This window comes from Dendrobium catenatum, unplaced genomic scaffold (genome assembly GCF_001605985.2).
Source record: "Dendrobium catenatum unplaced genomic scaffold, ASM160598v2 fragScaff_scaffold_383, whole genome shotgun sequence".
NCBI lineage: Eukaryota > Viridiplantae > Streptophyta > Magnoliopsida > Asparagales > Orchidaceae > Dendrobium > Dendrobium catenatum.
This window is the reverse complement of record NW_021318845.1, coordinates 156,082-167,907: the sequence shown is the minus strand read 5'-3', so window position 1 is coordinate 167,907 and position 11,826 is coordinate 156,082. Positions and strand designations below refer to the sequence as shown.

Genomic DNA, 11,826 nt, shown 5'->3' with positions numbered 1-11,826 from the left:
AAGAAATGCCGGATAGAGCCTTGATTTGGATGTTTTTTCTTTGTATTCTCGTGTATACATTTCTATAAAATTACTAATTTGAATTACTGATTCAGATTCGGGTAGTAGACTCTAAGCTCCATCCTTATCATCGTTTTTTATCAACCCACTTATCATTGTCCCTCCCAATTTGTACTTGCGCTTAATACCCCATTTTTTTTATGAAGCTTGTTTATTTTCTAATCCTTCTTTTTAAACATTATGGAACTTGCCCTCCATTTACACTTGTTAGAAATCACACATTGTTGCTAAGTTTATGTTTGCAGGAGACAACTCAGTAAAATAAACTAATTTGAACAGTGACACGAAATTTAAAAACTAAAATAATCCACCGTATATGGCTCACCTGTCCAAAAGGTATGCATTTACTTCCAGGTACATGGCCGCTTCTAATTCCTTTGCGTGGTTCAGGAGCAGCACCATCAAATCTGTGGGAACAAAAGCACGGCGTCTCTATCAAACTGGTATCAATAATCAATTCGGACATAACGGAGGAAACTCTACGCATTTAATAAAAGTTAATTACTTGATGGAAGAAGTTAAAGGCAAAGCTATTAAAGTATGATTATAAGCAAAGTAACAAAATAATTTAAACAAAATCTATTAAACTATGATTATAAGCAAATACAACATAATTAATATAAGGTAAAGCTATTAAAGCATGGATCTAAATCAGATTTTGTTGGATCGAGAATGTTGTAGTCTGCCAATTCATAGAGTTAAATTTATTAAAACAAAACTAATATTATTAACGAAGTTTTGCCAAAAAATTTACATGAATTGATATGAAACATAAATTTAAAGAGTAATATTTGTCATTTAGTATATATAAGGACCAAATGCTTGATAAACTTAAGAATTGTAAATAAAGTGATTATAGCGCAGTTAAATATTATGCAAGGTTTAAAAGTCTTATAGCCAAAATATTAATTGCCTCTAGAATATCACATTATCATTATTTATTTTATTAAAGATATTAGGAAGAAAAATATGAATTAAGATACAATTCATCAAAAATACTACATGAGGTATTATGCAGAGCTTTAGATATTAAAAAATATTATAATTATTCTCTTGTTAGGACTACACCTATAATTATTATTTAGGAAGAAAATTTTTTAGCAACTCCTGTATAGCCCCTATCAAGCCCACAACAAGAAAATAAGCATGTATAAAGAAAATTATAATTCATGAATTTTCTTGATAATGAATTAGATGTCAAAAATTTCTCCAAAAAAAATTAGCTGTCAAAAGAAGATTAACAATTACAGCATGGATCTAAATCAGATTTTGTTGAATCTAAATGTGCACTTACAATCATTAACCTAAAATCTATACTTAAAACAAGAATAAATATTTGAATACGAGATTGAAATTGATCGTAAGATCATGTCTGAACACGAGCTTATGATAAAATAGAATCTATTCCTGAATGTGGCATCGTACAAATTATGTTTGTAATTGATGCATTAATTAAGCAATTTGATAAAATAAATTCCCAAGATAATTTTCAGTTAATATTATTCCAATGATGATGATAGGAAATACTTGGTTTCAAGTAGTTCCTAGTCAAATCTGAATTAAAACAAGAAGAAAATTGCTGTTTTCTGCAGTGGACAGCAGCCAAACACAGGAAAACAGCAAGAAATTGCGAGAAAACTGAGAGAAAACTCAAGCAAAGGCTTGTATTTTACTAGTAGACGAATAAAATCAGCAAAGATACAAGTGTTCTTCAATTCGAGAGAAACCATTCCCCCACCATCCGCTTTAAGTGCAAGATGATGAAATTTTCAATTTTAAATGTCAAACTCTCAATATTCAAGCTCATGCTACTACTATATACAGATAACACATATTTCTACGTATCTGATTGACGCTAGCCTTAATCGAATGTTCTCTTTCGTTATTGGGAGGGGTAATTAACTATAGGGGCTTGTGCCTATAGGAAACCAGAACTCATATCATAAAATCCTCGCAAAATGAGGGTAAAATCTTTGGGTAGTGTCTTATCTACAATCTCAATTTGTCTTCCCAAATTTTACCCCGAAATTTAATCTATTAAAACTACCCTGAAAGCAGGGGAGGCCGGGGCGCGAATTTTCAGAGCCCACAAATCAATAGGATATAATCGATAGGGCACAAAGCCCTCTGTCATATAAGATGGATTCCAATTTATCCCTTTAGACAAAATCCACCCGATGTCTACAAGGTATCCTTGGACGAAGCAACTCATGGTTGCTGACAATGATCCTCCTGTCTGGTTGGGTCGACTACCTTCTCTGACTAAGTAAACCAAGGACCACAATGGTCGGGCACGACGGAACCATGGGATCTTGATCGGGCTCATCATCACTCCCCCCACCATCTGCTTTAAGTGCAAGATGGTGAATTTTCAATTTTAAAATATCAAACTTTCAAATACCCTAAACCAATGCTGCTACTATATGTCAGATATCGCGTATCTACAGGTACGACATATTCATCGAACGACTAGCCTTAATCGAAAGTTTTCTCTTGTTATCGAGATGGGTAATTAACTATAGGGCCTTGCGCCTATAGGACACCATAACTCAGATCATAAAGTCCTCGCAAAATGAGGGCAAAATCTCTGGGTGTGTCTTTTCTTCAAACCCAATCTGTCTTTCGAAAATTTATTCCGAAACTTAATCCGTTAAAACTCCCCCGAAAAAAGAAACGAAAAAGCGGCGGGGAGGCCGGAGTGCGAATTTTCGAAGGCCACAATTGTGATTCATATTATACTCTCCAAAAGTATTCCCTACAATTAAATTTGGTGAAAATTTTTAGCACCTACTTTTTCTAAGAGCCTAGCAACTTGGGCATTAAACAGACATTACCTTGAGTACACTTATAGCCATTAATGACAACGCCACACCTACTTGATGTGGGAACTTGGATCTTTCATGAATGCGCTAAAAGTGTCAGAAAAAAAAAACAATAATATAAGAAATAATTTCAGATCAATCAAAATGGTTTGCATCCCTATGATGGCAAACCACTATCTCAAGCTAAATGTGTGGTTATAGCAATATGATGACGAGTACCGCCATTTACATTCAGAACAAGAAACAGAATGGACCTTAAAATTCCGTAAAAAGATATTATATCAATGATTCCGTGAATAGCAAGCTCCATTAGCATTTACCATATGAGGTAACAATACACACAACTTGGTGTGGTGGGAACTTAGATCGTTGGAGAATCCTCTAAAAGTGGTTGGACCAAAATAAAGTAATACAAGGAACAGCATCGGATCAATCAAGACAATTTATATCCCAATGAAAGTATGTGCCACAAGCTAAATATGGTAAATTTGTGTGTATTGTTACCATATGAGGTAACAATACACACAACTAGGTGTGGTGGGAACTTAGATCGTTGGAGAATCCTCTAAAAGTGGTTGGACCAAAATAAAGTTATACAAGGAACAGCATCGGATCAATCAAGACAATTTATATCCCAATGAAGGTAAGTGCCACAAGCTAAATATGGTAAATTTGTTCTTCAATCATTCAGTGAATAAGCTGGAAGATTACCTTACTTTTGATCGAGCATCTACATGTTGATGAGTTTGACTATTAATGTTTCCTCTAACCTGGGATACAAAAAATCGTTTTATATGACATTAAGAACTTCTGAAGAAATAAATACTTGAAGAATTTAAGTTAGGAATGACTAACAAATTGAAAATTTTTAAAGAAATGGCTGATCATAACAAACAGAAGCTATTACAAGCTAAGCACTGTATTAATATACCTAAAAGCAGATGCAACAAACATATCGCAAGGGCAAAATAATTCTATAATGGAATAATGTTCTTACCAAGAAAAACCAACTTAGCAAGTAGTAAATGCACGTCAAGATTGTCAGATATAGTCAGTGAGAGGAGGTCCACAAGATGCAACTAAACAAATGGATTTGAAGACTTCACAAATGAAAATAGAAATTGTTAAAGAAAATCAAAACCAGAAATCCTTACCCTAGCAACTAGGATTAAAATGATTTACACTTTGAAGTCTCTCAAAACAGTCCAGCAAAAATCAACCAGTCTATTTAACTGAGATATTAGTCAAATGTGAAAGTGCACAAGTCACGTGTTAGCTAGGCTTGATATACTTATGACATTCTTTGCAAAAAATGGAACTACACCCATGGATAAATGAAATTGATATGTGCAAAATCTCCCAGTGTTCACCACTCAGGCATTTTAAAGTAATGTATTGGATGAAGTTCATGAACAATCAACCAAGTCAAAAATTAAAAAAAAAACAAAAAAACCAAGTCAAAAATTCAAACTGCAGATACAAGTTGATGGATATGCTCAAAACTCTTCACCACTCAGGAGTTTTAATGCAATGTATTGGATAAAGCTCATAAACAAAGTAAAAAATTCAAACTACAGATACAAGTTCATGGATCTCATTCAACCATTAGTGCAATCAGTGCTCCTCCTATGAATGAGGATCTTAACCTCTCCAATTATCTTGATAATATCTCAGTGCAAATACCGTAATCCCAACTGTGCAAATTTACATGGGACAGTCAGGATAAAATCTACTATTCTTTTTTTCAAAATGATTTTGCCTTTTGTGGGCCTGATGCTAGCGAGCCACTAAGTGAATTGCATGACTGGGATGATGGAAATTGCAACTTCCAATACACATGGTAATTGGACAGGATTCATGTACAAGTAATAAAGAAAGTCAATTGGATAGAGCAGGATATGAACGTTGATTCAAGTCACAAACTCAACAAAAAATTGATCAGGGAAATCTCACCTGTTCAAGGGTCCAGATCAAATGACGCTGGAGTTTTGCCACAAAAGTTGTAGGACCAACCTGAAAACCAAAAAATTATTAAATCACATGTAGCCTTGGTTTATAGAAAACCGAACTGAAATGATATGTTGCAACAAAATCTTGTTGTGGGAAAAAAAACTATAGTTTCAGATGAACATGTAAGACATCGCATCCAAGCCCTAGTGCAAAACTATATATTTGCGAGCACCATATTCATAAGTCCATAAGAAAAGAAGTGAAATGACATGGAAAGAAACGCAAAGGTCTACAAATTTTAAAGTTAGAATAACTAGACATGCTTTGTAAGTAAAGCACAATCTCCCGGCCCTTCATTACTCGTGAAAATCCATTTCATCTAGTAAGAGAACAGTTGTAGGTAACTTACAAATTGATGTCCGTACACCTTTTCAACTGCTTCAATTGCAGCATTAGCTTTCAAAACCTCATCTCCGGAAGCACTTGATTCAACGTCAAACTCTGAAGCACGCCAAAGCGGCAAACCTCCATCCAATACCCAAACTTTGTCATGTCCAAAAACTCGGAACATCCTAGTCATTGATGCAAAAAATAAATTACTCTCCACTCCTCTTCCTCTTCACTCCCTTGCTACATCAGGAATATACAGTTGGACATTCTAATTGATGAAAGCTAACAAAGAAGAACCAAAAGAAAAGCAGGTGGGTAATAATTAAACAAAATCAGAAGAGCAACATGATAAGTAAGCCTCAAGACAATTCGATGCAAACTAGAGAAACAATTTTAAGTTCTCCATTGTGCATAGTTATTTTTACATCTACTATTTAATGTTGGATATCTTACGGTTGAGAGTTTCCATAACAAATCTAATGTGAGATCACAAAATCATGCAAACACATAAATCACATATTATAAACTTTTATTTTTTATAATTATTCATATATTTTAATACTAAAACAACAACAAGCCTTCATCCCACTACATGGGGTCGGCTACATGAATCATTTTTTCTCCATTGTGTCATGTTAAGAGTCAAATTCTAATTTAAATCTAATAAAGAAAAGTCATTTCTAATATTTTCTAACCAACTCTTTTAGGTCTACCTCTAACTTTCTTAACATAAGTCAAATCTAATACATCTACTCTCCTAACCGGGTCATCTGAAGGCGGTAGTCATTTTATGTGACCAAACCATCTAAGACGACTCTCTCTGATATTATCTTCCACTAGAGCCAACATTTTCACGTATATGCTTGTTTCGTATCCTGTCTCTAAGAGTAAATCCACTCATCCACCTGAGCATCCTTATCTCTGCAACACTTAACCAAATATTATGCTTCTCTTTTAATGGCCAACAATCTGCACCATAAAGCATTGCAGGTCTCACCACCATCTTACAAAATTTTTCCTTAAGTTTGAGAGGGACTTTTCTATCACACAATAAGCCCGATGCATTCCTTCACTTCAACCATCCAACTTGAACTCTACAAATAATATCCCAATCTATTTCACCATCACTCTGAACAATAAACTCAAATGTCTAGAACGTGTACTCTTATTAATAACTCGATCGCCCAAAGTTACAACCCCCCACTAGATCTATTATTACTAAAATTACACTCTATATATCTACTCAGACGAAAACCTTTAGCCTCTAAGGTTGAGCTCCATAATTCAAGTTTACCTTCAACTCCCTCTCTAATCTTATCAACAAGAAGAATATCATCAACAAAAAGCATACACTATGGTACAACCTCTTGCAAATGTCTAGTGAGAACATCCATGACTAGTCCAACTGAAATAAAAAATACTTGGTCAAACCACCTTGTGTTTGAACACAAGTAACAACTCCTGCATATATAGCCTTAATGACTTGAATATAAGCATTATTAACCCCTTTGTTTTCTAGAATTCTCCATAGCACTTCTCTTGGAACTTTATCATATGCTTTCTATAAATAAATAAATATCATATCTAGATCCTCTTTATTCTCTCTATACTTTTCCATCAAAACTCTCAATAAATGTACAGTTTACATAGTAGACCTACCCGACATGAATCCAAATTGATTTTGATTCATTATATTTTAATGATAATGAAAAATATAATGAGAATCAATGGAGATGATAAATCAATAATTTTCTAGGTGAAACATCTAGAAATTCGCAAACATAAAAACCTATATAACTAATTGAAAATCCTAAAATTGTATCTAAATTGAAACAAATCAATTGTGCATTCAAAACAATAACATGCTTTGGAGAAAGTAAATAAAATGGAAGGAATAGAGAAAGATTCGATACGAGGTCGCCCAATGCTTAGAGGAATAACCATGGAGTCGTAAGTGAATAATAGAGAAGCAATGAAGCATCATAGGAACAGAGAAAGATTGCCAAAGCCCTTGATCAGTAGAAGGATCATAGAAGCTTAGGTCACATATCACAAGAGCCACATATTAGAGTAAGATTGTGGAAGGTCACTATAATCTAGAAGCTAGTCAAGAATCGACACAAGGTCATCCAATGCTTGGAGGAGAGGAGTTGTTGAGAGGTAATTGAAAGCCAAAAGGAGAATAGTCATTGCGAGCCTAAAAGTTGAGAGAAGAGATATTCTTCCGCATCAACCAGACTTGGAAAAATTCGAGCCCAATGAATTGTTCAATTGATATTCTTCCAATGGATATGGGCATAGTTCTTTGATTCCCTATAAAAAATTTCCTAATCATCACATAGTATAACTCAAATATCCATTATCAGTAGCGCATGTGATTGATCTCCAATAATAGATTCAAGAACAAGATGGTTGTCAAATGTTTTTGGATGTAAATCTAGATGAGATGAAAAAGAGAGAGAGAGAGAGAGAGAAGAAACTAAAGTATTGATTGATGGTTCTTATACAAAATCAAATCAAACAAATTAAAATTTGGAATAATATTAGAATTTTTTTAGTTTTCTAACATGTAAGCATTCATCCTAATTCATTGTATCAGTCTAATCTCATTTTTCTTATAGTTGATTTCTTAGGAATTCTAAGAAACTTTGCAAGCTTTAAATGAACCATTATCTTATCATTTTGTTTGCATTCCATGCATCTCATGTTCACAAATGCAACAGACCTAATAGATCACACAAATCATGTATATGACTAATGAATTACAAAATGTAATAATTATGCATGTAATGATAATGCTAGAACACTATAAGCATAAAATTGATATAATATAGGCATTATCAATAGAAGAAGATGAAAATTTATAATTTATATTTATTAGGAAAAAGTAGTTGATGATTTTTCTTCTCAAAACTAACAAACCACATACATATGACTTACAAATCACATGGATGGAAACTAACCCAAAAAGCATAAAATTAGCCATGATGAATCTTGTCCCTTTTGGATTGGACAAGATCAATAGTTTTAAGTCAACCTTTCATCAAGATAATTTTTTATCAATAAATTCTTTGAAATTTTAACCCAATTCAACTGTCTCGAAAAGATTTTTTTATGAATTTGTAAATCAATAAATCATGTACCAAAAACAAAACCAATATCAGTTTGATTCACTAACATAAAAATAATTTCAGTAAATACTTCAGCAGAAGTTATATTATCAGATGGTTCAATCAATTAATCAACTATAATAAGCATGATTTATTCAATTTCACATTTAAGGATAAATTCAATGTCTAATTGAAGGTTTTTTTTTTTATTCTTTTTTTTTCCTCGTTTTTTTCTTTTTTTCTTTTTTATCATTTGAACTATGCATTAAGTTCAAACATAATCTCATATTGAAACTTAATTTAAGATTCAAATTTCAACTCTTGCTTAATTTTAGGTTCAATTGCATGGAATGTGTGCTGCTATAGATTTCAAAGGAAATTCAAAATTTAAAAAAAAAAATCAAATGTAAAATCATAGCATAACTGTACATTTTCTTGTACGGAATCCATCATTTAAAAAATATTGATGAACCACAAGTTCTTCAATAGGTTCAAATTTAAGCATACAACATATTTGTATTGATATGCATTTGATAGTCTTTAAATAAGACGTTATGATTTTTCTATAGAAATATTAATCATTTATGTAATAGTCCTACTAAGATGAGAATGGCTATAATATTTCTCAAACACCAAAACATCTATATAATAAACCCTTATTTGTCATCTTTGTTTAACTGTAGTTTTATTCATGCTTAGTTTCTTAACTAAGATATTTAATAAAAAGATATTGATAGCATAGTAACCTATGGGCAAATGATATTTGTATTCAAGACCAATAAATCTTATAAAATATTTAAATGGACTATAATCATCTTGTTTAAATTCTAAAATGTATCACGCAATTAGTCCTTATAATCACAACAACGGCAATAACAAAAAGTCTTTATCTCACTACGTGATCAGCTATATTTAAATGAACTATAATATCTAATAAAAAAAAAGTCATTTCTAATGCTTTCTAACTAAGCTTTTTTTAGGTGTACACCTTCCTTTCTTAACATAGACCGGATCTAATACATCTATGTTCCTAACCGGGTCATCGAAAGGTCAATGTTTTATGTGACAAAATCATCTACGATGACTCTCTCTCTAATCTTATTTTCCACTGGAGTTAGCTCAACCTTCTTATGTATATACTCATTTGGCATTTTGTCTCTAACTATAAAGCCACTCATCCACCTGAGCATCCTCATCTCTGCAACACTTAATTTAATTTTATACTTCTCTTTTAATGGCTAACATTAAACGTCATAAAGTATTGCAAGTCTCACCACCATCTTATAAAATTTTCCTGTAAGTTTGAGGGATATTTTTCTATCACACAAAGGACTTGATGCATTCCTTTAAATCAATCAACTAACTTGAATTCAGCTAAAAATAACCCCGTCAATTTTACCATCGCTTTGAATAATAGACACGAGATATCTAAAACGTGCAATTTTTTAAATGAAATGATCACCAATGTCACAATCCCACTACTAGATATATTACTACTAAAATTGCATTCCATATATTCAGTATTAGAGCTACTCAAATGAAAACCTTTAAACTCTAAGGTTGACCTCCATAATTCAAGTTTTTCTTCAACTCCCTCTCTAGTCTTATCAACAAGAATAATACCATCAGTACAAAATCATAGTAAATCCTCTTGCAAATGTCTAGCAAGAACATCCATGAATAAAGCAAAAAGATATGAGCTTAAAGCTGATCCTTCATGTAATCCAATTGAAATAGGAAAATAATTTGTCAAACCATACATATCCTTAATGACTTGAATATAAGCATTATTAACTCCTTTCTTTTCTAAAACCCTTCAGTGCACTTCTCTTGGAACTTTATCATACACTTATTCTAAATCAATAAACATCATATGTAGCTTCTCCTTACTCTCTCTATAACTCTTCACTAAAACCCTCATAAATGTATAGCTTCCATAGTAGACTTACCCTACATGAATCCAAACTTTGATAAACCTTAGTATAATGTCATGACCTCAATTAATATGTCCCATAATTTTAAAGTATGACACATTAACTTAATTCCTCTATAATTTGCATACTCTTATGCATCACCTTTATTCTTAAAAATATGAATCAAATATTGTTTCTCCAATCATCTAGCATCATTTTAGTTTTAAAAATAATATTAAAAAGCTTATTAAGCCAAGAAACTCCTTGATCTCCTAAACATTTTGACACTTCTATTGGATTATCATCTAGTCCTACAGCTCTCCACACTTCATTTTTTAAAAAGTTTCTCCAATTTAGATTTTACTAATACGACGGTAAAAATAAAAAATCTCTATTTTTTTTAGAGTGCTAAGGTCACAAAAATCAATTGTATTCAAAAGCTTATCGAAATATCTCATCCACCTATGTTGAATATCCTCTTTTAAAAAAAAAAATTATTTCATCCTTAAAGCACTTCACTTAAACTAAATCATCTTTCTCCTCTCTCTTTCCTTGACTAACTTATACATACATTTTTTGCTATATTTAGTATCTAATATATTATATAAATCACTATAAATTAAATTATTTGCATCACATGTTACTTTCTTAGACTTACAAAGGGTCTCTCTATATCTTTCTCAATTTTTTTAGCTTTTACATCTAAATCAATTTTTATAACAAAAAGTTTTATTTTTTATCTTTTCTTGCACTTTTTTATTCCACCACCAATTATTTTTATTATTATGAGATTGTTCTTTTGATTTTTCAAGAACATACTTTGCAATATTCATAATATCACAAGTTATTTTTTCTCGCATAACATTAACTTTTTCGTGAACAACTTAAATCTTTCTCTAAAATTATTTCTATTAGCATTATGTATCATCAATCCGAGGATAATATTTTACTTTATTTTTCAAGTTCCACCTCTTCATCTTAAAATTCAAGTTCCACCTCAAAAAAATTATACCTCCCATCAACTGTAAGAATATAATCCTTAACCTCATAATAGTTATAATGGAATTGCCTAAAATCATAATTAAATAGATTTGGTTTAAATTGCAACATTTTCGTTCCTTTGTTATCGAATTGAATAACTATTTTTGACTTCTAGTTGATATTATCAAACAACCTTAAGCTCTAAACGTCTTCAAATCAAGGGTGTATGATGTAGACCAAATAAGATCCACAAAATTATGTAACAAACAATTAACATTTCATAAACTCTTAATTTAAATAATTATTCTTTATTTTTTATGAAAATAAAAAATATGATGAGAAGCAAAGTTGATGATAAATTCATAATTTTTATCAGAAACTCTTTAAAAATCCAAAGGAGCCAAGAAAATCATACAATTGAAATAAACGCCCTCATAAGAACGGAGATTGTATTAGGCTGGAAATACAATAAATCATGCTGATACGCCCTAGGGTTCCCAAGTTTGGGTTTGCCCTAATGCTCCTTCAAAGAAAAGATTTCTCCTCCAAATCAAGGAAAAAAAACAACACAAGAGGGATGAGATGAAGAACCAAAACCTT

The 11,826-nt window shown here is 31.8% G+C and overlaps 1 protein-coding gene across 4 annotated transcripts in view; it reads right to left on the bottom strand.

Moving 5' to 3' along the window:
* Positions 1-298: 298 nt before the first annotated feature.
* The window catches only part of LOC110101085 (thiosulfate/3-mercaptopyruvate sulfurtransferase 1, mitochondrial-like), a 22,992-nt gene continuing 11,464 nt past the window's right edge, over positions 299-11,826 (bottom strand). For all 4 annotated transcript variants that reach the window (XM_028693889.1, XM_028693892.1, XM_028693891.1 and 1 more), the window contains exons 6-9: positions 5,242-5,404; positions 4,836-4,895; positions 3,594-3,652; positions 299-467 (exon numbers count right to left, since the gene is read on the bottom strand). In XM_028693889.1, coding sequence (XP_028549722.1) covers positions 314-467; positions 3,594-3,652; positions 4,836-4,895; positions 5,242-5,404 — 436 coding nt within the window. In that variant the 3' untranslated portion in view covers positions 299-313. The remainder of the gene's footprint in view (positions 468-3,593; positions 3,653-4,835; positions 4,896-5,241; positions 5,405-11,826) is intronic.